The sequence below is a fragment of the Pantherophis guttatus genome, chromosome 16 (assembly GCF_059756535.1).
Source record: "Pantherophis guttatus breed Tessera chromosome 16, ASM5975653v1, whole genome shotgun sequence".
Classification (NCBI taxonomy): Eukaryota; Metazoa; Chordata; class Lepidosauria; order Squamata; family Colubridae; genus Pantherophis; species Pantherophis guttatus.
In genome coordinates, this window is record NC_142078.1 from 20,108,390 (window position 1) to 20,134,308 (window position 25,919).

The 25,919-nt window shown below is 56.2% G+C and overlaps 3 protein-coding genes across 8 annotated transcripts in view; 1 reads left to right on the top strand and 2 right to left on the bottom strand.

Moving 5' to 3' along the window:
* The window catches only part of EXD3 (exonuclease 3'-5' domain containing 3), a 35,265-nt gene extending 16,360 nt beyond the window's left edge, over positions 1–18,905 (bottom strand). The window contains exons 1-19 of one of the 2 annotated variants that reach the window (XM_034436263.3): positions 18,609–18,905; positions 16,881–16,953; positions 14,613–14,671; positions 14,129–14,290; positions 13,562–13,729; positions 11,493–11,546; positions 11,151–11,290; positions 10,536–10,636; positions 9,445–9,518; positions 9,317–9,355; positions 6,534–6,700; positions 5,737–5,875; positions 5,191–5,404; positions 4,397–4,506; positions 3,783–3,981; positions 3,332–3,501; positions 2,943–3,113; positions 2,220–2,273; positions 1,827–1,958 (exon numbers count right to left, since the gene is read on the bottom strand). In XM_034436263.3, the coding sequence (XP_034292154.2) occupies positions 1,827–1,958; positions 2,220–2,273; positions 2,943–3,113; positions 3,332–3,501; positions 3,783–3,981; positions 4,397–4,506; positions 5,191–5,404; positions 5,737–5,875; positions 6,534–6,700; positions 9,317–9,355; positions 9,445–9,518; positions 10,536–10,636; positions 11,151–11,290; positions 11,493–11,546; positions 13,562–13,729; positions 14,129–14,290; positions 14,613–14,621 (2,103 nt within the window). In that variant the 5' untranslated portion in view covers positions 14,622–14,671; positions 16,881–16,953; positions 18,609–18,905. The remainder of the gene's footprint in view (positions 1–1,826; positions 1,959–2,219; positions 2,274–2,942; positions 3,114–3,331; positions 3,502–3,782; positions 3,982–4,396; positions 4,507–5,190; positions 5,405–5,736; positions 5,876–6,533; positions 6,701–9,316; positions 9,356–9,444; positions 9,519–10,535; positions 10,637–11,150; positions 11,291–11,492; positions 11,547–13,561; positions 13,730–14,128; positions 14,291–14,612; positions 14,672–16,880; positions 16,954–18,608) is intronic. The other variant, XM_087879670.1, reaches the window with a different exon arrangement.
* Positions 18,680–23,035, top strand: CIMIP2A (ciliary microtubule inner protein 2A). Of its 5 annotated transcripts, none has more exons than XM_034436272.2 (7): positions 18,680–19,315; positions 19,719–19,933; positions 20,348–20,712; positions 21,269–21,386; positions 21,934–22,028; positions 22,284–22,401; positions 22,818–23,035. In XM_034436272.2, the coding sequence occupies exons 1-7, from the start codon at positions 19,182–19,184 to the stop codon at positions 22,904–22,906; spliced, it is 1,134 nt and encodes a 377-aa protein (XP_034292163.1). In that variant the 5' UTR covers positions 18,680–19,181; the 3' UTR covers positions 22,907–23,035. The 5 variants fall into 5 exon arrangements, with proteins under 5 accessions (XP_034292163.1, XP_034292165.1, XP_087735807.1 ...); XM_034436273.2 differs by having other exon boundaries at positions 18,977–19,315; positions 20,384–20,712; XM_034436274.3 differs by lacking the exon at positions 22,284–22,401 and having other exon boundaries at positions 18,817–19,315.
* TUBB4B (tubulin beta 4B class IVb) lies at positions 22,897–25,195 on the bottom strand. The gene is made up of 4 exons (XM_034436271.2): positions 25,055–25,195; positions 24,848–24,956; positions 24,584–24,694; positions 22,897–24,105 (listed from the first exon to the last, which is right to left on the bottom strand). The coding sequence occupies exons 1-4, from the start codon at positions 25,109–25,111 to the stop codon at positions 23,045–23,047; spliced, it is 1,338 nt and encodes a 445-aa protein (XP_034292162.1). The 5' UTR covers positions 25,112–25,195; the 3' UTR covers positions 22,897–23,044.
* Positions 25,196–25,919: the final 724 nt, after the last annotated feature.

Here is a 25,919-nt window from a genome sequence, read left to right on the forward strand (position 1 = left end):
AAAGAAAATGTGAAGTCCCCACCCCCGAGATTCCCCAGCCGCACTGGCGCTCCACCGAACCGTACCCAGAGAAAGGGTGCCTGGGCCATCTCCTCCTTCCGATTCCAGCAAGCAAGCATCCGAGTCCACGACCTCAGATAACCAGCCCAGGGGGAGCGGGGAGACACACCTGCCAGCTGCCCTTCTCAGCCTGGGAAGTCTGAGGGGCCATTTCCCATAGGGGGAAGGGACAGATCCATGGGAGGAAAGACCCTGCCATGTTCCCAAGGATGGGAAAGTGCTGGCTTTTCAGGGAAGCCCCCTTCCTTCCTTCCTTCCTTCCTTCCTTCCTTCCTTCCTTCCTTCCTTTCCTTCCTTCCTTCCTTTCCTTCCTTCCTTCCTTGCAACCGCATCCTCCAAGAAAGATGGAGGCCGGGAAACTCTCAAGCAGGAAAGGCCTCGGAGGCCGTCCAGAGAGAAACACCAACCCAGATCTGGCTACTTCTGAACAGCAGGGAAGCCTTAACTCTTTGCTCCATCCCAAAAAATCTTTACCTGGCCTCAGAGAAGGTAAGACGAGGGCAGGCCAGATGGAAGGCAAAAGGGAGGCCATTCTGAGCAGGATGAGGAAAGGAGTGTTCTCTGCCCGCCTCGCTCGATCAGACGGGGCTGCAAAGGCTCCTCTCTCCCTCCGCTTTGGGCTCTGAGGGGGAAAGCCTAGGCAGGGCTCGTTAGGGAAAAGGACAAGTTGGGGTGGGGGGTGGGGGTCGTTCTTCCCTGTTTGTGGCCTTCATGCTCCGCTGGGTTTCTGAAGATACTGAGATCTTGGCAGGAAAACAGACCGTCTGTGGGAACCAGGCAGCCGCCCTCTGCAAGGCAGCCACCGCTGGTGAGATCCCGGCCAGGGTCCAACTGGCTCCCCCCAAACCCCCCCCACCACTTGCTCTTTCTCCCTCTTCCATCAAGAGGATCCTGCGCAGAATGCAGAGGGAAAGGCAGCAGCAGGGGATTCTCTGCTGTGGAAAGGAGCCTGCCTGAGCAAGCCCCTCGCCTCCTGTTTGGGGCACGGCTCCACCCGACAGCCGCTCTCTGGGGATGAACAAGTCCTCGGGCGCTCCCATTCCCACTACGCCCTACATCCAAGATGGATGGTTTTGCCTGGAAAGAAGGTGCCAGCTCTGGCCTGCGTGCCCCACGGCCCTCCCTAGGTAAGGGGAGGAGGTGGCCTCCCCAGCCCCTCAGCTGCAGAAACGCTCTGGGACCCCTGCAAAGGAAAAGGGCAGAAGGGCCACGCTCCCGCTTTGCTCTCCCTGGCGGACAGACACAATGAAGACATGCAGCCATTTGCGCTGTATGGGAGAACCGAGCCTGAGGCCCATTCACAGCCACGCTGAATGACTGGCACCGAGGCATCAGAGACCCCTCCCTGCCCTGTGCTGCCCGTTAACATTCTGCTCCCCTCCAAGCCACGAGGAGGAAACTGAGGAAACAGATTTTCGCCACGAGCCGAACAAGTCCGAGAAAGGTGCTCCTGGAACCCCCTCCTTGCCAGAAAGAGGAAAGGGCTTTGCAAGCAAAAAGGGGCTCTCCCCGCAGCTTCTCCCTAAGTCGTCATTCCTTTTCTGTGGGGCTGAACTGCCCTCCTCCCAGCAGACCCAAAAGGAACTTCCCGAAGGAGCGCTTCGCCTTCTTCAGACGGCCACCTGCACGCAGAGGAGACGGGCTCTTGCCCATCTGCTAACCGCTCAGCCCCCAGTCCCACAAGGACAAGGAGGAGACCAAAAAAAAGCCGGAAGAAGCCAAAAGGCCTGGAAAGGGCCTGCCAGAGGAGGCTCGGGCCATCTTACCTGGCAGCGGCTGAAAACATCAGCCAAGGTCACCCGGAGGTTGAAATGCTTCAGGACCTGCAGGGTTTGGTCCCTGGCCTTCTCTGAGCAGCTCACCGAGAAACACCGACCTTCGCCCACTTGGGACCGCAGCTGGGCAAAAGCAAGAGAGGGCCTGGTTGGGAAAAGGTGGTGGGGCCTGGAGACCACGCTGCGACTGAGAAGAGCGGGTGGAGGAGAGGAATCGCAGGGCAGCCGGGAAGCTCCTGGCTGAAACCCCGGCCTGGCCACGAAAGGGGAAGGGACAACCACCAGCTGCCACAGGAGAGAAGTCTACGGTGGCCAAGGGGAGTTACTGGGGGACGGAGGAGCTCAGGAACCCCCCTCTCTCCTCCCACCTCTCTAGGCACTCACCGAATGAAATGGAAGGCCGGAGGTTAAAATCACTCGATTCTCTTCCCTGGCAATCTGGAAAGGAATCAATAAAAGACAGACTTACTTTGGGAGCCCTTCCCTTCTGGGGCAGCGGTGGGAAACCTACTGCTCTCTGCCCTTCATCTACGTGGGACCACAAACACGGCAACCCGCCACCCCGCTGCTGTGCCCTCCACCTGCAAAGTCCCAGAGTCACGCAAAGCCATTGGAGTCGGGGACATAAGCCGGAGGGTGGGCTGGCGGCTGCTTGCAGAGAGCTTCCTGGTCCACCTGCCAGAGCTCATCGGCCCCCATTGAGCCAAGGAAAAGAGCTGGGGAGATGGGGCGGGGGGGGGGGAGAAAGGATAAGAAGTGCTCGTCGGTATCTTTGATTGGCCAAGCGTGGCTCAAAGCCACTGGCCGTGTGGAGCACTAGGAAGGCCAATTGCCTTGTCCCCATGGAAACAGGACATCCTTCCAGGGAAGGCAGAGGAGGGCGTGGCATGAGTGAGGGGGCCAGGATTGAACCGAGCTCATCTCTGCCTTCAGCCTCTGATCTTCGGAAGGACTGCAAGTTCCCCCCCCCCTTTCCACAGTCGAGGACTTTCCTGCGGGTTGAACCGGAGCCCAGGTTGCTCTGCCAGGCCCAGGGTGGGGCACACACAGCCAGCCTTGGGAGGAGCCCACTCCCACCCGAGAAGACTGGGCCCAACGGCCACCAACCTCAGCAGCCCTCCGGTGCTCATCATCGTTCCCCAGGATCCGGACATCCACCCCGAGGCAGCGCAGGGATCGTCCCAGGCCCTGCAACATGTTGTCGCAGACCACACGGAAGTCTTGCGCCAGGATGCCAACCGAAGCCCTGGGGGCATCTGCCAGGACGGATGCTGGACTCTGTAGGGGAAAATGGGCCCATCCAGGGTCTAGCCGCATTTCGCTAAAGGGGGAACTTGGTGCTGAACCCCTTTGCCACATAACAACCCCAAAGGGGGAAGAGAGCCCAAAGCATGGCTGGCTGAAGGACGAGCCCAGCATCAGCCCAGAGCAGCCCAAAGCTCAGGTGGCGGTTTGCTCAGCAGCGGCCTCCTTTCTCGGGCTTCAATCCCACACACCTCCTTGACCGTGGGGGGGGCTTCCTGCTCCCTCCTCGGTGGCTTCCTTGCTTTTGCCTTGGGGTGGCCGGCTTTCCTCATCATCCCCACCATATCGGAGCTCAGGCCGAAGGCAGCCGGGTCCTTCAACAACTTTGCATGCACCTCCAGCAAGCAATAGGCATCACAGGCTGCAGAAAGGCACCACAGTCAGGGCTGCTATCAAGTCGGGCGTAGCTTTCCATCTTTCTCTATAAACCTACAACAGCCCTGCGAGGTGGGCAGCGTCAACTTGTGGGGCAGAGAAGCTGAGGCAGAAACAGAGTGCCTTGTCTATAACCAGGCAGAAAGCTCCCCGGAGGGAAAAGGCTGGACTGCTTCTCCGGGAAAGCTTTTGAGGGTCCCCCCCCTGCCACTGCACCCCACTAAAGCGCCCTCTTGGTCAGCTCAAAAGGGGGCAAGGGAGCCAGACCTGCGTAAAGGATTTGCGTCTCCCGAAGGGGCCTCTTCTCCCAGTTGGACAGCTGCTCTGTCTTGTTGAGGGGTCTGCCCAGGACCTCCTGCACCAGCAGGCTGAGCCCCTTCTCGGGGAGCTTGCTTCCCCAGGCCTTGTCCTTCGCTGGGCAGGGGTCCAGTGCTGGCTGGCAGCTCTTCTTGGAGCGCTTCGGCAACTGGAGGGAGGGAGGGAGGGAGGGAGGGAGGGAGGGAGGGAGGGAGGGAAGGAAGGAAGGAAGGAAGGAAGGAAGGAAGGAAGGAAGGAAGGAAGGAAGGAAGGAAGGAAGGAAGGAAGATGAGGCGAGGCAGTGTTCCGGCAGAGTCCTTAACCCTGGATTTGGGCCAAGTCTTGGGGAATGCATTTCCTGGTTTGGAGAGGCTGAAATATGGAGGTGGGGGGGGGGGAGGGTTCCCAAAGAAGATCAGGCCAAAGGGGCTGTATAGCATTTGTGAAAAGCCCTGGATTGCCCTGAAGCACCCCAAGGTGGGCACAGAGAGGGCCTGAGCCGCTCAATCCTGGTGTGTGTGGGGGGGGGGGAGGGGGGGTTTCCTTTCCCTCCATGGGCCAGAAATTCCACTTCCTCTCCTGACCTTTTGGTGTACCAGCTGGAGGTCCAGAATGCCACAGAGTTGCAGGTCCGCATCTCTGGAAATGTGACAGGTTGCCATGAGGTTACGCAGGTCTCCTGACATCCCGTAGCCTGCAGAGAGACACGAAGCCTGGCTCAGGTCTGCCCCCAAATTCGGCTGCTCCAGAGCCCCAAGGAAAGCCTGGGAGACCACTTTAAATGCACTGTTTTAGACGGCCTTCGTAAGGCCACCCCTGGAATCCTGCCTCCACTTTTGGTCACCACATTACAAAAAAGATGTTGAGACTTTGGAAAAAGAGCAAAGAGGAGCAACTAAGGTGATGAAGAACATGAAGAACGGTTGCCGGATTTGGGTTTGGCTGGTCTAGAGAAAAAAAGGACCAAGGGGAGGCATGGGTAGCAGTCTTCCAGTATTTGAGAGGCTGCCCCAAAGAAGGGGGGGGGCGGGGTCAGCCTATTTTTCCAAAGCACCAGAAGGCAGGACAAGAAGCAACGGATGGAAACTCAACAAGGAGAGAAGCAACCTGGAATTAAGGAGAAACATCAACCGGTGGAAGAGCTCCGTCCCTGGAGGTTTTCAAGAAGAGGCTGGACAGCCACCTGTCTGAATGGGGTTAGGCTCTCCTGCTTGAGCAGGGGGTTGGACTAGACGACCTTGAAGGTCCCTTCAAGCTCTATTCTGATTGATTGAGTGATTGAACCCTCTCAGTCAGAAAGCAGGAGACACATAATTCTGGTGGAAACAACACCGGCCCCATTAAGGGGCCCACCCGGGAGGGGCCCCATGCCACTTGCCTAGTTTCACAATGGCTGGGTCGGCCAGGAGAGTCTGGAAGAAGCTGCAGACGGCAGCCTGGGCCTCCCGTTCCCCCTGCTGAAGCAGCTGCAACATGTCCAAGAGGAAGACGTGGCCCCAAATCGCCAGCTGAACAACCGAGACCCGCGGCTTCCCTCCAATGGTGCTGAACGAGGGGCGCCACTCCATGTCGATGCCAACGACTTGGCCAGGCTGTGGACGAAGGACAGCGGGTGGGTTATCTCGTGGGCCCCGGGCGCTGCCCCAGAGATGCCGCTGAGGAGGAGGAGCTACAGCCGGACTCCCCTCTGTGGGGCTTGTGGAAGGGAGGGCCACAGGGGCCCCACAGAGCTTTTGAAAAGCATGAAGGCTCTTCGGCCCTTCCCAGGTTGCGGAGGGGGTCTCCCTGCTTGGGCACTTCAGGAAAGGGCGTCCTTGGGCACCAGCCCGGATTAAGTGACTCAGTGAAACTAGGGATACTTCCAGGGGGGCCCTTTTAAGCAGGGGAAAGCCCCAGAGCCAGAGGAGGGGAGGGGAGTCCTCACCTGGAGCACTTGTTCCTGGCACGCCATCACCTCTTCCCAGGTGGACAAGAAAAGGATGTCTGCCCTTGGCACGGGGAGCCGATAGCAGCCCTCCTTCATGCTGTCCCAAGCACTCGGGCTCTGCTCTGAGGCATCGTCCCTGGGAGGGGGGGGGGCAGGGGGGAGGCTTCTTTTAAACAAACAGAAGGAAGACATTCCCCACACTCAGACACCAGTCCCAGTGGCTGAAATTGTGTGCCGCCACAAGCAGCATTAAGAAGCGGCCTAGGAGGCTCCTGGGCCTTGCAGGTGGGGGCATCTTCGGTCGAAGGATGTGGTGGAACACAACACCCTCCTTCCAAGAAGCCATTTCTGGAGCTGCCCGCTCTTCTGAAACAAAATTAGCCGCCTTTTTTCCTTGCAAGTCGGCTTCTTGATTAGCCTGGGAAGCAACCCAACTTGGTGCTCCCATCTGAAGGCGGAGGGTTACACTCCCAGTGCTGCTCTTCACCACTTTGCCCCCTTTCCTGAAGGAGGAGCGCCTGGGGATGCCTCAGACCTACTGGGGACTTCCTTGGCTCCCCTCTTGTTCCAAGTCTAGGAGACGCGGAAGCTGAGAGCACCCCACCTGCCCAGAAGGGTCCCTCTTGGAGGGGCTGGAAGCTCCGGCCCAAAGGCTGGAGGAACGAGGCAGACTCAAGGACGTCTCTAGCAGACCTTCCCTTGTGATTTCCTAGCCCGGCATCCAGGGAGCCTGTGGCCGATTCTGCCGGCCACAGGAAAGGACACACACACATGCATGCTTCCTGTCTTACTACCTCTCCGCGATGGCCGTCTCTTCCATCCGGGCTGCCAGGCCAGGCGGCAAGCTGTCCCCAAGGAGGCTGTAGTGCTGGGCCCACTGGGCAGCAACCCCCAGGCCAGCGTAACGGACCAGGAGTTGCACCAGCTGCTCTTGCAACCACCGGTTGTCCTGGACGATGCCCTGGAAAGCAGGGAGAGAAGAGAGGGATGCCGGTGGGCCGAGAGGCAGCCCAGTCCCACCGGCCTCGGGCAGTGCAGCCCACGGGGCATTTGGGAGTCAAAGATCCCGGGGAGGCAGACGAGACCAGAGCTGCTCCGGGTCAGGGAAGGCAAAAGCGAAGACCCTCTCCCTGGGCGGCAGGATAGGCATCTCTGGATCTACTCCTAATGGGTGGGCTGTGGACCCCCAACCCAGCCATGGGGGAAAGGGAGGGTCTTTCTCCACCGCTTTTAGACTTCCCTGCCACTCATTTTGCTTTATGCTTTTACGGAAAACTCTGTTTTAGTGTTACTGTTTAGTATTTATTGTTTAAATAAATACTTTCCTTAAGCCCCCACCCCCACCCCCCACCCCCCACCAACCACTCCGGTCTTCTTTGGGAGGAAGAGCTGCCAGGAACATTCGTTGTTCATTGGCTCGTCATCTCCTCTCCTTCCGTCTTTCTGTGTGGGATTCCCAAGAAGCAGGCAAGCCTGAAACTGGAGCCCTGCATCGGCCTTTCCCACCGTTCCGGTTTTGTTTTATGGGTTCGGCACCGGAGGCAACACACTGGCTGGGCCGCATTCCTCTCTCCAGCGACAGAAGACAGGTAACGTGTGGGAACCTGGCCTGTTCCCTGCAGAGCCGCTGAGGCAGCAGGGCTGGTGCAACATGGGGAAGAAGAGCCAGCTGGGGGGCAGTGTCCCCTCCTGTCCTGCTCCGGGCACGCCAAGGGGGGCGTCAGGCGCTGGCTCCAAGCCAACAAGCCAAGTGGCCTCTGGCACAAGTGATGCTGGGGGGGGGGGGGAATCCAGGAGGAGGAGGTGGCTAGTGCACAGGAATCACTTGGAGGGCCCAAAAGGTGAAAACAAAAGGCCACCCCCTGCGAGGAGTAAGGAAAGACCATCCCATGGGGGCCAAAACAGTGGCTGAGGGTACCTGCAGACCTCCTGGGGCTCCAACTCCCCCCACACACAACAGCTTCGGCCAGGGCTCCTCCGACTGACTGTTTTCCAGTGGGGGGTGGGTGGGGAGGGGAAAGCTTTCTCTGTGTAGTGTTACTTCTCCCCTGGCAAAGGGCCTCCTTCCCTTTGGCTCTGCCCCAGTCCCTCTTCCTCTCTGGGGCTGGGGTAGGGTGGGGGCGGAGTCCGCAGCCCCTGGCCACTCTTCACCTGGGCCACTGAGTGATTTATCCCCACTCCAGCAGGAGCGCCACCCCTCAGGTGGCTGGAGGCATCTCAGGAATGAGGCCTGGCAGCTCTCTCGCCCTCCCATTGCACCCAGCAGCAGGAGGCTGCGTCTGCGCCCGCCCACCCGCCCTGGCAGGAAGATGGAGGCAGCAGCAATGGGAAGCTGCCCGGGCAACTCGAATTCAAGGCCCATCCGCACTCTCAGCCGGGGGAGTCCTCCACCCCCCAGTGGCGGTCTGCAGTGGGGGCTCTGGACAGCCTGCTTCTATGGCCCATTTGAGCTGAGGAAGGGGATTAACAGAAGCAAGGCGGAAGGCCCAGCATAGCTCCCTCTCTGCTGCTGTTGAGCTGCCTCGGTGGCTGCTGTGCTTTTGGGGATGGGGATGGGCGGGGTGGGGGTGGGGGAAGCAGATGCCTCCCAAGGGCAGCTCCATCCCCCTGGAGCTACAAATAAGCTGAAGGCTGAGCTTTGGCATTCCCTAAATCCCGTTTTGCAGTGGGGTGGACGGCTCTTGGGTGACAGCTCCTTAGACCTATCTGAGGCGTCTACCTGGCTGCAAGCCAAAGCAGCACACAGGAAGTTTGCAAGGCCCTTAACCAATGGAAGGCTTGTCAGAGGCATTTTCTTCCTCTTTCTAATCTCTCTCAATGCCCTTCTGTAAAATCCGCCAGCGCTCTTCTGTGGTGGAGCCGGGATGCTTCAGAGGGCAGACAGAATGCGCTCAGACACTCACCGCCCTGGCAGTGCCACTAGATTCCCCTCAGCCCGTCATTACTATCTTCCAAAGGAAGCAGCATCCTCCCGGTCCTCCCATTCGGTATGGCTGATGCTCTCCAAGGTGACCTTTCTAAGTCTACGCTCACATGGCCGCTTTGGAATAATCACACCATAGGACAATTTCTGATGAACGCACTTCAAAATGTAACTGAGTCTAACGCAGACGACCCCAACACAAAATGAAAACCCAGAACCAGTGGGATTACTGTGTGCCCAGAGAGGGAAAGATGCCACACTACCTACAAGGGTGGAGGAACGGTTGGGAAGGTTGACAGAACCTGCTGGAATGGGGTAACGTCTCCAATTAGAGAAAAAGCATGACCTACATTTATTGCACACCGGAAGCCTCTGATGGACTTCTCACCTAAAAGTGAAGGTGTGACTTATGGTTCTGAGTCGAAGGCAGTCGTTTCACCTGCTTCGGCACAGGAGACCAGAGACAGAGTCACCCCCTGCTATGAGCCACGGTTGGTTTCAACGGTCCCCATAGAGCAAGACATGCAGCTCTACCTGGCAAACCACAGTAACTCCTTGGCACCCAGCCTGAACCCAAACCAAGCCAGCCACGTTACGATCTCATGGGACAGCAGCCACAGAGATCTACGTGGCTGGGAGCAAAATCACACTGACCTGGATGTGATCTGCCCAGTTTTCTTGCGTCATGGATTTCTGTAAGAGACGTTGCAAAACAATGCCATAAAAACACTGGACTGGAGCCTCCATGGCCTTTTAATACTCTCCTCCTTCCCACCACATACCTCAACAAATCTCTTGTGCAGCAGGTATTTCAAAGTGCCCAGGTGTCGCTGGTTGAGAATATGGGGACAAAGTACTGTGGAGGGGGGGGGAGGGGAGAAAGGATGGGTCAGTGTAAGCAGAGAAAGGGACCAAGCAGGGCTCACTCTACCACCTGCCCAGGCCCTTCACCCCTGCCTTGTGCCGAACTCTTTTAAGGCTCAGAAACCGAGGATGCAGGGTGCTTAGTCCCAACAGATTCAGAGGGACCAACACCTGGAAGGCTCTGCTATTCAACTCCCCCTTGAAATACATGAGTGTGTGCCTGTGTGTGTGATTCCAAGCAACAAAGGAGGAGGGAGCGGGTATTTTCCCCAGAGAGATGCAGGAGAGTCCCGCGTTCTAGGGCAGCTCTCGCCTGCCCTCTGCTGTTGGCAGCAGCTCACCTTGGAGGGCGACCCACAGCCACCCGCAAGGCTGCCCAGGGTTGGCCCTTCAGGCCCCTGTGGTGCTTGCAATCCCCAGGCAGGCTAGCGCACCCTCCGTTCTCAGCAAGCGTTACATGGCTGGAAAGGCCCTGCCAATCACAGGGGGCCAATTCGAACCACCACCGGCCTTGAGTTCACAGCTTATCTTAGCAGTAAGAAGAACCTGGCTTGCTTGAAGTGGGGGCATTTTAGGGAGGGTGAGTGTGGTAAAAGTGCTGAAGTGGAGCGCGTGTGGTCATACCGGACCTGGCAATCCTGAAAGGCTGAAGCTTTTTTCAGAAGTCAATTTCTAGCCCCCTTTTTAAAAAAAGATATTCTCGAAATTGCATTTGAACAAGGGAGGGAGCACACGGTTGGTGATCTGTCCGGTAAATGAAAAATAACCATTTGTTTCACAGTCCTGAAGGACGTGCAGGGTTGGGCCAGGCATTCTTTCTGGGCAGAAACTGGATTCTCATGTGGAAACTGCTCTCTCTGGTCCCTTCAGACTGTGGGACCCAGTCCTCTCCCCCCTCTCTCCATCAAAAACAACCCTGAGCAACCCCAGACTCCATCCAGCTCCCAACTGTCCCCCAGGATGAGGGCTTCCCCCCCCTCCCCAACCGGGACATGCCGGGCGTGCCCACCTGGGTCCAGGCTGTATCTGTCCAGCATCCGGAAGGCCATTTTATGCATCGTCCTGCAGTTGATCTTTTCTGCCCACTTGCCAGGCAGGGCCTGATACTGTCTGAAAGGGACCCAAGCAGGTGGCGGGAGTCAGTCCAGCCAGCAAGATCCCTAGGCCTCCTGCCAGCTGCCCCTGATCCTGGGCAGAATTCCTTCCAGCCACTTAACCAAGGATACCCCCCTGTGCATACAGGCACACATACCCCACCTCTGCCCCGTGTGCTCTGATTCATCAGGAGCCCAGAACACACATTCGGGGACTCTCTTGAAACTGAATTCACACGGAAGCAAAGGTCTGAAGCCCGTTTGTGTGGGGGCCTTTTTGGCGTTCAGCAGATGGGACTCTGGTGCTCAAGGGAGGCTCCCCTTCCTCACATTAATTATAAGCAATAGTAAAGTAAGAACAAAAGCAACAAGGAGGAAGAAATAACATTTACTCATTCTGCAGAGCAAATTTTAGGAAAGTTAGCAGCTATTTCCCTTTTGCTGCCAGAGCTCAGCTGACTGAGGAGAGGGAATGCTGCTCCCCCAGGAAAGGAAGTCCTCCCCAGGCAGCCTCCCAGCAGCCCCCTCACCTTGCCAGGTCTTTGACCTGGAAGCCTGGAACGGACCATGAGTCCAGGAGCCGCAAGAGGCTCTGCTGCAGCTCAGGGCTACCTTCCACGTAAGCTTCAACGAGTTCCGTTTTGTCCTGAAGCAGCAACGGAACACACATCTAGGGCACAGAAGGGGGATGGCGCATTGGCACGCCGCACTCTCATTAGTCTAAAAGGCTGCAGGAAGAAACCCCAGAAGAGCTACCCAATCAGGCTAAACAACCCTGAATGCTCTCTGTCCCTGCAGATGGACAGCTAGTATTTCAGGGAGAAGCAGGAAGATGTTGCAAGGACATCATCTGCATTTTGCACGGAATTTACCTTCTCAAATTCCAGGTCTGGTTGGAGTTTCAGTTTTATACTTAAAGTGGCAGCCTATGAAACAAGGAAAGGTGGGAGGAGGGTTCATAAAGCAGTGCCAAGAGTCAGCAGAAAGGGTTTGTGGACATACACGCACGCACACAGGCTGGCCTGCTGGCATTTTTCAAGGCAGCTCTTTAGAGATTGCCAAAACGTTCTCTCTGGGCCCCTTCAAGCACAGCAAGAGGGCATCCGACCCCCTCTCAGCACACACACATTTCAGAAGGGACACATCTCCCTCCCTGGGTAACTTTTTGGCCCCAAAGAGTTACCCAGCGTCCTCAAGTACCAGTGACTCACCCCGCTGGAACTGTCCAGTTGGGCAATGAAACATCTGCAAGCAAACAGCCAAACGCAGAGGGCATGAAGAACTCCACCAATGTTATTCACCTCTGGTAGGGCTATTCATGCAAGTGCCTGGTCCAAAAGCCTCACCTGACCCACCCCCTTTACAAACAAAGCTTCCCCCATCCCCACCCCCCACCCCCCGCTGAGACACCCGGCCTGCAGGGGCGCCCAGCAAGCGCTTGGGAGTGCAGAATTCTCTGGCCATTCATTCAGAAGTGCACAAAGTGACTTTAAACACACAGGGGATTTAAACGCAGAGCCTCCAACACGAACCTAACTTTGCCCCCCTCTGAAAAGCTGAAGACATCCAAAGGGGTAGGGGTGGGGGTGGGAGAGGAAGGGAGGGAGGGAGGGCCAAAGCCATTCCCAGGCTTCTATTTTGATCAGCTTTGGAAATGAGAGTGAGAGGGGAGAGAGGAGGCCGGCAAGAAAAAAAACTGAGCAGACCCAACTGTGCCTCCATGCCGTTCCCTTGCTGTTATTTTTATATACCCTTGGGACTGGTTGTTCTCTGGAATGGAATCCAATGGGAACCAGTGAGGGCAGCCGTTGAGTTTGGTCGGTAAGGAGTGCGGGGATGCTGGACGGTTGCAAATGCCTGACTAGCCACTTTCCTCTGTGACCAGGGAGAGGCCCACCTGGGAAGTCCCCAGCAGCCCCCAAGACCGCCGTCCTTCCCTTCTTTCTCAGCCGGGCTATCTGAGGGTAAATTATCTCTCAAAACGGAGCCTCTGCCTGGCGGTCCCTTCCTTCCTTCCTCTTCTCTGGGGATCGAGTTATTCTGAATTCAATCCCCCCCCCCCTCTTTCTTTCACAAATGAGAGCACGCACACACACAACCTCCAATCATTTGCCCTCCTCTCATAGGGCTGCAGAGAAAAGAACATTTCCTGAAGATCTGACTCCAAATTACTTAGCAGAGCCATGCCGAATAGTCTGACTGAGGGAAGCGTTTGCCCCTTGTAATCCAAAAGGAAGAGGCTTTTGCCAGGCTGGGATGCAGCCTGGGCCGTCTCTGTAGCCACGAGGGAGGCCTCCAGCTGAACGGAGCAGAGCAGCCCTTTGAAGAAAAATTGCTCCACTCCAGGCAGCCCAGAGAAAGACGCCTCCTTCCCCCCAATCTCCAGGCACAAGCTGACCCCACTTTTTAGAGGCCCAGATATCATCATCTTTTTTTTACCTTTAGGAGTTGTTTAAAAAACATAAATAAAACAACTGAATGGACAATGGAGGGCCTTCATACCGCCCCGAAGCAGCCGCCATCCCTCCAACATGAAATATCGTGGCATGTTAAGCTGTGGGGCCCCGCCAGTCAAAGGAGCCTTCCATGTCCTTTGAGACATCATGGGGGCACCAAATTATGGCTGCTGGTAGGAGAACGGCTTTCGTTCCCAAGAAGGCCCTCCTTTGTCCGGGGGGGGGAGGGGGGGCGTGCCAGCAAGGACGGTTCAGGCAGGCGCAGACACAGAGGCCCTCGGAACGGCTGGCTGGGGGGTAACTCAGAGAGAGGCAGAGTCCAGGCAGGCCCACAGGATTCCCACTTGGTTTCCCAAAGGAGCCTGGCAAGAGGGAAGAGGGCCCGGGCCCTCCTGCGCCTGCCGCCACCTGCTCCCAGGCCCCTTCCTTGCAGTCCCAGAGGGAGAGCAACGCTGCCTCCCAGTGGTCAAGCGAGGGCACCTCACCTCTTTGAACTTCCCCTGCTGGCAGAGCTGGCTGATGAAGCCCAGCAAATGGTGGCGGTCTGCAGTGTGGAGCTGATAGATGCTGATCAGGGGCTGCAGCAGGCTGACATTGCAGCGGGCGAGCAAGGGAAAGAGACGGGCCTGCAGCTTCTCCAGCTTTAAGCCAGACTGAGGACACCAGAGAGAGAGGGAGGGAGGGAGGGAGGGAGGGAGAGGGGGAAGGGGAGAGAGAGAGAGAGACAGAGAGACAGAGAGAGAGAGAGGCAGGCTGTGAATCCTAGACCCAAAGCAACGCAGGCTGAAATTGGGGAAACCAAGAAATGGGGGACCCCTCTTCCCTCTCCAAGTCTGTAGGAAATGCCAAACTTTGAGAGAAGTGGCAACCAACATCATCTGGTCCCAAGGGGAGCCTGCAGAAGCCCCAGCAGGAGCCCGGATACCCCTCTGGAAGAGAAGCCGCTCCACTGCCATCCGTTCGAGAGGCGAATGGGCAAGACCTCTGCGTCTCCCCAGGGTACCCCAAGGCTCTGAGGCCTATGCCCGAGCTGAGTCCGGCGGTCTCCTTACCGGCTGATCACTGGCACGGCTCTTTATCCAGCCTTGCAGTTCACGGACAATGTGGGTCAGCAAGCCCGGCCCTCTCCAGTCTGCACAGCAATCCAGCACGTCCAGGAGCCAGGCCAACGGGTCGTGCAGGCCAGCAAAGCCCAGACGCATTTCTTTCCGGAGCTAGGGAAACCCAGAAGGCTCTCTACTGACCCTGCTTTGCCAGCCCACGGGCCACACATCCCACGTGGGACACTCGGCTTTCGAGAGGGCCATCCTCCCAGCGAGGGAGAAAGGGAGCCAGCCCAAGGTGACCTGCAGAATCCCCTCGTGGTGGGAGCGGAACACCTGTGCTGTTAACCAAGCAGCCCCCCACTGGTCCCCAGGGGGCCTGAGCAAGAGGAAGAGGCCACACAGCTTCCTCTTCAGAAAGAGGAGAGGGTGGATTTCCCCATGCACTGCAGCAAATTTGGCCACTTCTTGTAAGCCGCTTTATCAAACTCACCTTTTCCATGTCCCTCCATGCCCAGAGAGCGTGAAGTTTCTGGAGCAAGGGGTCTTGCTCTGGAGAGAAAACCCAGAAAAGGAGAGAAATGAAATGTAAAGTGGCTCCTTCCATCCGCGGGGCCCAGGGCTCTCGTCAAACACACATATGCACACACTTCTTGGGTGGAGCTTATGGCTGGGCCAAGGAGAGCCCTCCTGCCCTGCTGAGGGCATCAGTGTCTCCTGAACAAAACCCGAAAACGTCTTTGCCTTTCCATCGCTCATCTAAATGGCTAACATGATTACAGAAATAAAGACCAAAGGGCCAAACCTTTGCCCATCCAGAACATTGTCGCCTGGGGGGAGGGCTTGTTGCAATGATCTCCCCTGGCCAGCCGCTCCACCCAGGAAGGCCCCCTGGGAACTCAGGGCCAACAAGATCATCTGCTTCCTGGCCAGGCTGGGCCCTCTGACCTTCCTCCCTTCAAGGAAGTGCTATTCCGCAGAGACCCACAACTGCCTCTCCCTCCCTTGGCGTCCCATTTTCCCTACGTGGTGGAGCAGGAAATGCAGGCTCCAGTGCCTTGGCTGGAAAGACACCTTAGAGCAGGGCTGTCAAACTCGCGGCCCGCGGGCCAGATGCCTCACACGCTGGCCACACCTACTCCCGGTTTAGCGAAGGGTGGAAAAGTCATGATACGTCTCACGTGATGATGCGAGTTTGACATATTGAGATGGCAGCCCTGAAACTACCAGTTCTCCTGAAAACAGCCCCCTGGACAGGAGCAGGAGAGCCCTCCCTCCCATCCTGCAGTCCCCCAGAAGTGGGAGAGGGCTGGAAGGCTCCCGGGACAGGGCTGGGAAGGTGCCAGGTCTGGTCCCCAGAATTTGGGATGGGACAGCTGAGGCTTCCAGCCTTTTGAGGCCTGGGAGATGCTAGGCAAGCGGTCCTTTGCAGGCAGCCGCAGCTCAGTCTGAGCCAGGACGTCCTCCTCACCCACAGACAAAATGGAGAGGGAGGGGGGAAGCACCTCACCCTGCAGGTGTGGTTGTCTCTGCTTCTCAAAATTGGACATCAAAGAAAGAGGGTTTAAAGGACAGTGTGAAAGGAGTCCCCGAGTGTGTGCATAGGGGGGCGGGGGACTTGATAGCTCAGCACAGGGGGAGGGGCACCCAGAGATCGGAACAATATGACTCCGGTAGAGAGCGACTCTTGCCTGCTGGAGCCTCTGCCTGCAAAGAAGAGGGAGCTGGGCCTTCAGCTTGGCAGGCTGACAGCCTGGGGCTCCAGGCCTTTAATTTGAGGAAGCAGCTCCCCCCTCCCTGCAAATTCAGTGTTTGTCTTGGAAACAGCTGAACAGGGGCTGCCTGTTGCAGGAAGGACAGACAGAGGGAGGGTGACAGGCAGAGGCGACCCCTAGACCGATCAGATGGGGGGAGGGCTGGAGCATAGCAGAGAATCCAAGAAGGCAGCCAAAGTTTCCTTGGAGTGCTTACATCTGGTGGAAGTATGCAGTCTTCTCAGACCGTGGCTGGGCTAGAATTTTCTGGGAAGTTTTGGAAATATTCACAGGCTCCCTCACCAAGGGCTTTCCAACCTTAAAAACGTTTTTCTACTGAACTTGGCTTCTCCAAGCAATTTTTCCTGTACTGTACACCCCCTCCCGCGGACATCTCTATCCTACCCACCACACATTCTATAGGACTAATTTCCTTTAGGACACAAACTAGCTATTACCCAAAGAGAATTTAGATCATATTTCTTCCTGGTCCCCAAAGGTCTCCCTGCTAAAGCTTGTTTTATGCAAAACGTAGATGGGGGAACCTGGTAGCCCACCCTCCACTCCCTCTGGAATGAGGGAGCCAGAAAAAAGGGCCTTGGGTGTTGCTGTGGACTCTCCCTTCTCCTTTTTCCCAAAGCCAAAAAGAATTAGAAAAGCTTTCTAAACATGCAGGAGGGAAGGGATGCACAAAAGCACACAGATCCAAGAAAGTCCAAGAAAGTGGGGAAGGGGTTTTGCACCAACAGTCCCAAGAAACCTCTGGGCCCAACTTGCAGGGAAGTAAAACCCTTCCATGGTTTTAGAAGGACTCATTTAAAGAAGGAGACCCACAGTCCTGAAATACCTACCTCTCTACAACTACCTGGTAGTCTTGTGGCCAACCTCACATTTCAAAAACTACCTACTGGCTGGTATCTAAAAACAGGGGACCCCCAGAGGGTGAAGGACTCCACACAAGGAGCCAGGAAAAGGAGGAGGAAGAGCCATCAGAAGCTGGGCCTCACCACTGGAGCTGTGACTTGGGCAATCTTCCACCAGGGTGTCTTCTGGGGGATGGAAGACAGCTGCCCCCACGTCCTGGAAGCAGGAGAGAATTTGATTACTCGCAATAAGTGGATGATAGACACCAAATGTCACTTCTGCTACCCCTGACCCTCGGGACTGGGATAGCCTCATCACAAGAAAATGATTCGATCTGAAGGGAGGAGGAGGTCTGAGCTCGTTGGGGAAGCTACTGCCAAAAGCCAGGAAGAAAAGCTGCTGAGGAAACATGGAGGGCAACCTTTCTTTGGTCCCTTTCCGGGTTGCCTAACTGCAGCTTCCTGGCTGCTGCTGAGACGCTGATTAAACCAAGGCCCCCTTACAAAAGAAAGGTGGGATGCAAGCCCAACTCAAGGAACATGACCTGGCGGCCATTCCCTGCACGAAGCTCAGGAAGTCAAAGGCATATGTAGAAGCCAACTTCTCTGGGCTGGCATTTCACTGGCATCAGGATTCGCCAGGCATGGCCTCTCCAGTGAGCTAAAGGTTGAAGAAATGCACAGGGAGACAGCATTTATTCTTGAGAATAAAAACAGCTGCACAGGGAAAGAGAGCCAGATGTTTTTCTGGACAATTGCTGAGTGTGCTGCTTTTTTTGTTTTGTTTTTCACTTTGAGAGTTTAACTTAAAAGATTTTTTAAAAAAACCTTTCAGAACATAAAAAAATTAAGAAGCGCTGCTGTCTAGCTGAAAAATTAGGGGCTGCTGGATGCGCTGCCAACAGAGGATTTCCAGGATGTAGATTTTTTTCCCCCTAAAGTCCTGTGGAGCACAGGCAGTCTCTGTAGCTGACATCTGGGATCCCTTTAACATTTCTTAGGGGCTACAGACTTCATGTGGTTTGTGGGTGTTCAAAAAACACCCACAAACCACATGAAAGTGCAGTAAAGTCAAAAACCCTTGACAATGGAGAGTCAGTCAGCTGCTGTTCCTGGTAGAGAGCTCTTCAAGGATCTTCTTCATTTCCAAAGATCTGATCCTGCAGCTCCATCCAAATTAGAAACCACTGAAAGAAGATCCTGTCCAGCAAACTGATCAACCATGAGACAGGCTCAAAACTCATCCACCTGTAGTGCTCTCTCTCTCTCTCTCTCTCTCTCTCTCTCTCTCTCACACACACACACACACACACACACACACAGAGAGAGCCTCAGGTGCCGAGTCATTCCAGGGATACAGCTGCAGGCTCATCTGGGAAGGGGGTCTCGGAGCTCTGCTAAGCCCAGTCACACCACTGGACTCTGCACTGAAACCGACCGGACACCAGACTCAGGGGGATCAGTGGCCAAAGCCCAACAGGTGCACTTGAGGAAGGCGGCCAACGCTTGGAGAGCAGCCAACGGTGTGTTTTCCACAGAAAAATACCCACAGCCACTATGGGATCGTCGGCAAGCATCCATGGCTGATGGCAGCTGTGACCCTGGAGGAGAGGCTGACCGGATGGCGTGCCAGCCGGGGCCCTCCTCAAGAGGCAGGCAGCTCCCCGGGCCTTTGGCTTCCTCCAGCCATTCGCCAAAGGCCACCGGGAAGGAGGCCGGAATGGAGCCAGCCGCTCACTCCAGCTTCGGCCCTTGAAGAGCCCCGGAAGAGCAGCCCGAGGCGGGACGGGGGAGGCCCGGCTGAGGAGAAGGGCCTGCCGGGCCTTGGGTTCCCGGGGCGCGTCTCCCTCGGGCGTGGGGGCGAGCACCCACCTGCTCCCCGGAGGCCTCCAGCCTTCAGTCCGGCGGGGCTTTCCTCGCCCGGAGGGAGGAGCTGAGGAGGAGCTGCTGCTGCTGCTGCTGCTGCTGGAGGAGAAGGAAGCGAAGCCCTCCGGTTACCGGAGCCCCGCGCTGGGAAAGCCGGGCGAGAGCCAAGCCTTCCCGGCCTTTGGATGCCGACCTTTCCGCCGGGCCGGGGCGGGGCAGGCCGCGTCCTCGTCCCTCCCCACCGCCCCCACCGCGCGCCCGTTCAGAGTAGCCGAGCGCGACGGGCCCCCGCGGCGCCCCCTCACCGGGCCAGGCGGCCGGAAGTGCCGCTTCGCCTGTGCGCCGCCCAAACGGTCCCCCCGGGCGCGGCAACCCCCGGGCGGAACCTTCGCTCGGCGGGCGGAGGAACAACGTCCCCGCGAGGCAGGGCATCGTCCGGGTCGGCTGTCCCGTGCTGCCCCCTCGCGGCCGCCCCGGCGGTGGGATGCGAAGCCCCGAGGGGAAAGGCGGCGGCCCCCGCTCGGCCTCGGGCTGGCCAGGGACGAGGCCGCCGTCCCTCCGCCTGGAGGCTGCTTCACAATGGTCGCCCGGGTGACGCGGCCGGGCCCGGCCCTCCGGCCCCTGAAGGCACCCGGCGAGCAGCGGCGCTGGCCCACCATGACAGCAGCCCAGAAGTGCAGCTTCTTCCCTCAGGAGCCCTACTACATCCCTGGGTGAGCCCGCGGCCCTCGGAGGCCTCCGGCCGAAGAAAGGCGATTTAACGCCAGGCTCCCAGCAGAGCTTCCCCGTACAGGGGCAGTCTACCGCTTGGGAAGGCTGTGCCTGCTACCCGCCAGGCCTTCTCCTTCCCCTGTGCCCCTTCCAAAAGCTTTCTGGCTTAAATATTTGGTTGACATTCCCCACCCCCATTGCTCCCAATCCCTTTTCCTTTTCCACCCTTTTTTAGGGAAGGCTCCTTTATTTAAATCTTGTACTGGATTTCCTAAACCAATAAAATTGCCACAGCAGATCTCTTATATTGGTGCCAAGCAACTTTTATTGATGCTAAATTAATGCCATTTTTCTGGCATGCTAACATGTGGGTTCATTTTCTTTTACCTGTTTGTGCCTCTCCAGATATGGAGGCTTTTACCCTCAGGTTCGCTACCATGTTGGGCAAAGCTACGGCAGAACCACCTCCAGGATGCTGACCGACCCTGAGGTCCGCAAGAGCCCGTGCTCCGTTCTCACACCTTTGAGGAGACCCAAGTTCACCGAAGACTTCAGCCAGCAGAAACTCCCTGCACCAGACAGGATGGATCAGGGCCAGTCGTACATCCCAGGATACACAGGTGAGCATCCGAAAGCAAGCTGGGAGGGGGACATGAAGCTGTGACCCAAGTGGGCAAGGAGGCTCCTTGTGACTCCTGCTGGCTCTACTGCTCCGACTGGACTAAACAACAATACTGAATCGTGGCACAGTAACACAGTCAGAACTATACAGCTGGCCTAATAGAAATTCACAGAAAAATTTTATCCTACCATCGACGATCCTTTTACCAAAAAACCCAAACAAACCCTGCTCCAGAGTAGCACTCCAGGGGTGGGTGACTTACCCCAGGGTGGCTTTCTGCACATGGGCAGGGCTTCACCCGGACTGCCAGCCCCCCATCCCTACCTGTTTTGCTGGCTTTGTAGGGAGCCCCAGAATGATTGAAAAGGTTGAATTTAGGATGTTGGTTTTCTCCCTTTATTTCCCTCTCTAGGATTTGTACCCTACAGCGGTTGCTTTCCTATTCCAGGCCAAGACTTCCAGCTCCCTTTGCCAAGGGTTCTTCTTCCCCTGCCTGACCCTCCTCGATGGACCCATCCAGCACCACCGGCAGCTCAGAGAAAAGTCATTCCCTGTCATCCCGGCATCCGGCTGGCCTGTGGGCCCGGGTGGAGGCAGTTTGCAGCCACAGCCAGTTCACAGCTGGTCTCCCCGAAAGGGGAGCAAAGGTTTCTCTGCCACCCGGACATTGCGCTGGTGTGTGGTCAGGAGGAGCGCCGAGGACCTTGCAAGACTGGCATGTCCTTGGTGTGTGGACAGGGCTGGAGGGGGCCTCCTTGCCGGCCAGGAACTGATCAGGTAGGTGCTCAAAAACAGGCCCTAAGATAGAGGCCAGCTGTAATGAGCAGACCACAGAACAGAGGCACCTAAATCCTGGGGCAATTCCCATCTATGACTAAGGCGCAAATAGCAGTCAAGATCTTTGTCCAATCTGTTGCTCCTAATGGGTGCAACAGCTTCTGAAAATATTGGATTGGGACTGTTAGGTCTAGCCCATTACCCCTGAAGTCCAGAGGGAGCCACAATTTCCTTATGAATTTGCCTAGAACATCAGACCAGCAAGAGCCCTTCTGACAATATTCATTTGTACCTATGGGAAGGAGTATGGGGTGGTTGTTTTTTTTGCACTTTAGTCCAAGAAACTTTACTACTTGGAGCTCAAGAAAGATGATTTACTGGCCCAGTCCCTCAACTGGCTTTGTGCCTAACTGGGACTAAAACTCATTTCCCAATGTTTAGCCTGAAGCCTCAACAGCTACAGCAACTGGCTTCCATTGCTTTGAAAGGTAGTTGTGTTTTTCCTGCAGAAAGTTAGACACAACTGGGTTTTTTTTGTTCTTCCTTTGGCTCTCAGCCAACCAGGACCGAAGGAGTGCCTTTGCCACTGGTAACAGAAACAGTGGATGTGAGGCGGTTTGACCGGACCCCCAAGCTGGATCTGCCCAACCTCATTCAGCGAAAAGCTATCTCAGGTAAACTATTGGCAATGGTGAGATAAGAGTGTCAAGTCTTCCTCTCCTCACGCAGGGTGTTCCCTGCTGTAGGCCCTGCTTCTTTAATCAGGATTATAAAAATGGGATCAGGAAAAGCACATTGAAACACTTTCCTTTCTGAAAAAAAAAACATTGAGCAATGAAAGTTTTTGAACTAACAGCATAGCATGCCCCTCCCTGCCCCAAATGCCTCAGCCAGTGCCCCCCACCCCCTTCAGCAGCTTGCTCCGGCATGCCAATTTGGGCTGGGAAGTGTTGGATAGAACACCTGCATCTGCCTGATGCCCTCCAGGCATGCCAAGGTGGTGGCCAGGAGTTCTAAGAGCTGAAGCATAATTTGGGGAAGAACAAAGAGCTATTGTGTGCCCAAGGTTACCTTCAGCCCCTTCTGGATTCTCACTAGCCAAGATTGGTTTTAAAAAAGCCACAGCCCCACACCCACCCTTGTTCTGGGCCTAGAAGGCATAAAAAGGTTTGTAGCCACAGCTACTTTTGGTCCTGAGCAGCTCCCTGGAACCTTTCACAGGATATGCTGGATTTATCCCATGCTTCACCTGGATTATGGGAGTCAACTACCTGAATGGAGTGAAAGATGCCATGAACAATTTTGATAGAAACCAGGTAATACTGGGACAGGGAGCAGGGGGGCTGGGTCCATCATTCCCTAAAACAGCTCATATAGCTGAGCATCAATGCTGTCTGGAGACAAACTGGTCTCCAGAAATAATTTCTTATCTAGGTAAAGACTCCTGGACCAGGGGTCCAGCGTGACAGCCCTTGCCTCTTGCAACGCTAAATCTGTGCAGCAAAGCCGGGGTGGGGTGGGGGGTGCTATAGCATCAAATTTAGCCCATCCCAACACTTGTCCTTCCTCAGGAAAGGCTGAGAAACCCCATGTATAGTTTTGGACAGCGCCTGCCCCACACTTACTGGCCCAACACAAAGATCTACAACAGCAAAGGTCTGGTTCCATTCTACACCGGGTTTGTGCCAAGTAAGTGGGACCTGTCAAGTTAAGAATTTCTCCCCATTAGCTCCTCAGGGCAGGTGGATGTTTATGTTGAACATAAAGCATTTGCTCCCAGGGCCTCTGGCTACACAGAACTGAACACCTGAGATCAGTTAGTAGCTGCAATTTGGCTCAGGCTGACAGCTGCCTAGTCCTGGTTATGACGAATGAGAGCACCGGCAATGCTTTTTGCCCATCCAGATCTTTGATAACCTTTCCAAAGACAGTTCCTGTGACTGCTTCTGCCTGCTGAAGTTTTACTTGCAGAGAAAGAACAATGAAGTCTTTACACCCATTCCCTCTTTTAGCATACCACTCGATCCTACTGTGTTGCCACATGTCAGAAAGAACCAGTTGGAGCATGCAGAGCTGCTGACTTGGGGTTTTTCTTCCCCCCACAGCTATCCGTGAAAATTATGCCCTAACTTTTGGCAACAGCACTCGGAAAGCTTATTACGATGAAGTACTGCGGAGACAACATACAGGATGAAAATGTTTTTAATGTCCGTACAGCATCAGACAGGTGACATAAAGACGACACAGCACACATAAACAGAGGTCTTGAACAAATAAAGTTTGTGACACCTTTGAACAGAACAAACAGGTGTGACCCCAACCCACCTCGGGTCTAAGCTGCTTCTTCCTCTGCTTCCTCTTCAAACTCACCCTCTTCCTCGGCTGTTGCATCCTGGTACTGCTGGTATTCTGAGACCAGGTCGTTCATGTTGCTCTCGGCCTCAGTGAACTCCATCTCATCCATGCCCTCCCCAGTGTACCAATGCAGGAAAGCCTTGCGGCGGAACATAGCTGTGAACTGCTCCGAGATGCGCTTGAAAAGTTCCTGTATGGCAGTGCTGTTGCCGATGAAGGTGGCTGACATCTTAAGGCCACGAGGAGGGATGTCACAGACGGCGGTCTTCACGTTATTGGGGATCCACTCTACAAAGTAGCTGCTATTCTTGTTCTGGACATTCAGCATCTGCTCATCTACTTCCTTCATCGACATGCGCCCACGGAAAACTGCCGCAACCGTGAGGTAACGCCCATGGCGGGGGTCGCAGGCCGCCATCATGTTCTTGGCATCAAACATCTGCTGGGTAAGCTCAGGCACCGTCAGGGCACGGTACTGCTGGCTCCCCCGACTGGTCAGCGGAGCAAAGCCAGGCATAAAAAAATGTAGCCGAGGAAAGGGGACCATGTTGACTGCCAGCTTGCGCAGGTCAGCATTAAGCTGGCCTGGGAACCGCAGACAAGTGGTCACTCCGCTCATTGTGGCTGACACCAGGTGATTGAGATCGCCATAGGTAGGAGTGGTCAGCTTCAGGGTCCGGAAACAAATATCATACAGGGCCTCATTATCAATACAATAGGTCTCATCTGTGTTCTCCACCAGCTGGTGGACCGAGAGAGTGGCATTGTAGGGCTCAACCACAGTGTCTGACACTTTGGGGGAGGGGACTACGCTAAAAGTGTTCATAATCCTGTCCGGGTACTCTTCACGGATCTTGCTGATCAGGAGCGTCCCCATGCCAGAACCAGTGCCACCCCCCAGGGAATGTGTGAGTTGGAAACCCTGGAGACAGTCACAGCTTTCAGCTTCTTTCCTTACAACATCGAGCACAGAGTCAACAAGCTCAGCCCCCTCGGTGTAATGGCCCTTGGCCCAGTTGTTGCCTGCTCCACTCTGACCTGCAAGGGAGGGGGAAGCGAGTGGGAGAATGAACACCCATTAGATGAGCCCCTAACGTGCTTCGGTCAGAATTGTGCACAAAATCCGTCATTAAGCAGCAGCTACGGGCCCACTTGGATGCCAGGGTTTCAGACCCCACCTTTGCCAAAGGGTCTGGGCGTCATCCAGTGACATGGCACCTCTGTATATGGATGCTCCTGGACTGCTTGAGCAGCTCTTTGCACAAGCCTGCCCTGCCTGTCTGGAATGCTCCTGAAATGAGGCTCCCTGCAAAGCAGCCTCCGCAGGCCCTTTTTCCCCAGTCCTCCCTCCCGGAAAGGCAGCAATTCCGCTCGAACACAACACCTCCCCTCCCCAAAAGACACTTAGATCGCCTAAGTAAGCGACCCCTGGATTCCCTAACCTCAAGCCTCCAATCCTAATGAGCGAAGGATGAAATGCGCTGCCCTCCCCCCCCCCCAACCGGGCATCACCCACCGAAGACGAAGTTGTCGGGCCGGAAGATCTGCCCGAAGGGGCCCGAGCGCACCGAGTCCATGGTGCCCGGCTCCAGATCCACCAGCACAGCCCGAGGGACGTACTTGCCGCCTGCGAAGGAAAGGCCAGTTCAGCCGCAACACCCGAAGCCCCGCCGGCTCCCCAAGACTACAAGTCCCGTCCCGCTGGGCCCCTCGCGAGCGCCGGCGACCTCCGAGCCCCCTCGCTCCCGGCACTCGGAGGCACCGCGCCCGCCAGACCCACCGGTGGCCTCGTTGTAATAGACGTTGATGCGTTCGAGCTGGAGGTCGCTGTCGCCGTGGTACGTGCCGGTAGGGTCGATGCCATGCTCGTCCGAGATCACCTCCCAGAACTAAGGGGGGAAAAGCGGGGAGAGCTATGAGAAGGCCTCGCAGGCGGCCTCCCGAGCCCCACCCGGCCTTCTCCGTCTTCAGGGCCGGCTCGGCTGACCTTGGCGCCGATCTGGTTGCCGCACTGGCCTGCCTGCAAATGCACGATCTCCCTCATGGCGTCGGAACCGACGGGCGGGATCGGCCTCTTCTCTCCGGTCCGGGTAACGAGACGAGCAACGCGGACGGCACGACGAATACTAGCTGCGTCAAGGTAACGGACACCTTTATATACGAGGTGCAAGAAAGGGGGCGGAGCTGCGTAGTCGCGCGCGTCCTCTCAATCTCATTCCACCGTTCCCGTCATCCGCCTTGCCGATGGTGATTGGGCGAAAATGCTCAAGCTGCGCTATTGATTGGGCGTTTGAGATGCCAGTCTTAACCGAAAACCTCCCCGCGCTTGAACGTTTTTTTTAGCGCGAGGACGTTCTCCCTCGAATTTTCTATTAGAACGTTACAACGGTCGTCCGAGACTCCTCCTCCTCCTCCTCCTCGCGTTGGTTCTCCGTGCACCCTATCAACGGGGGAAAAAAACCCGAAGGAGCCTCTTCTATTGGGTGATTTGAATGACTGATGGAAACTTCTAATTGGCGGCCAAGAGGAGACGCGTCTCTTAGTAACGGTCGCCCGCGCGAATGTAGGCGCGAGAACCTGTTCACTACGGCGACTACGTTAAGAGCGCAAGCTCCCCGCGCGCTGCGTTGTCGGCGTGGCGGTTGCGGTGGACGCCGTAAACAAGCCGCTCCTTAGCAACGGGGCTCCGTTGCTTTAGCAACGCCGCTAGGGCAGCTGACAGCATCCTCCACAATGGAGACCCAGGGCTGTAAACAGACCTCAACCCGAAGCTCTCTTGTTTTTAATGTCCTCAGCTGCTACGGTGAAAGCAAGCCTGCTAGCCCTCCTCTCAAGCCCCATGCTCCCCTTCC

What these genes read in the sequence shown, in the direction of transcription:
- CIMIP2A (XM_034436272.2), top strand. Translation starts at nt 19,182, where the DNA reads ATGGTCGCCCGGGTGACGCGGCCGGGCCCGGCCCTCCGGCCCCTGAAG. An exon ending in GTACATCCCAGGATACACAG is followed by an intron (nt 19,934 to 20,347) that starts GTGAGCATCCGA and finishes TTCCCTCTCTAG; the next exon opens with GATTTGTACCCTACAGCGGT. An exon ending in GCCGGCCAGGAACTGATCAG is followed by an intron (nt 20,713 to 21,268) that starts GTAGGTGCTCAA and finishes TTTGGCTCTCAG; the next exon opens with CCAACCAGGACCGAAGGAGT.
- TUBB4B (XM_034436271.2), bottom strand. Translation starts at nt 25,111, where the DNA reads ATGAGGGAGATCGTGCATTTGCAGGCAGGCCAGTGCGGCAACCAGATC. An exon ending in GCAACCAGATCGGCGCCAAG is followed by an intron (nt 24,957 to 25,054) that starts GTCAGCCGAGCC and finishes TTCCCCCCTTAG; the next exon opens with TTCTGGGAGGTGATCTCGGA. An exon ending in CTATTACAACGAGGCCACCG is followed by an intron (nt 24,695 to 24,847) that starts GTGGGTCTGGCG and finishes TTTCCTTCGCAG; the next exon opens with GCGGCAAGTACGTCCCTCGG.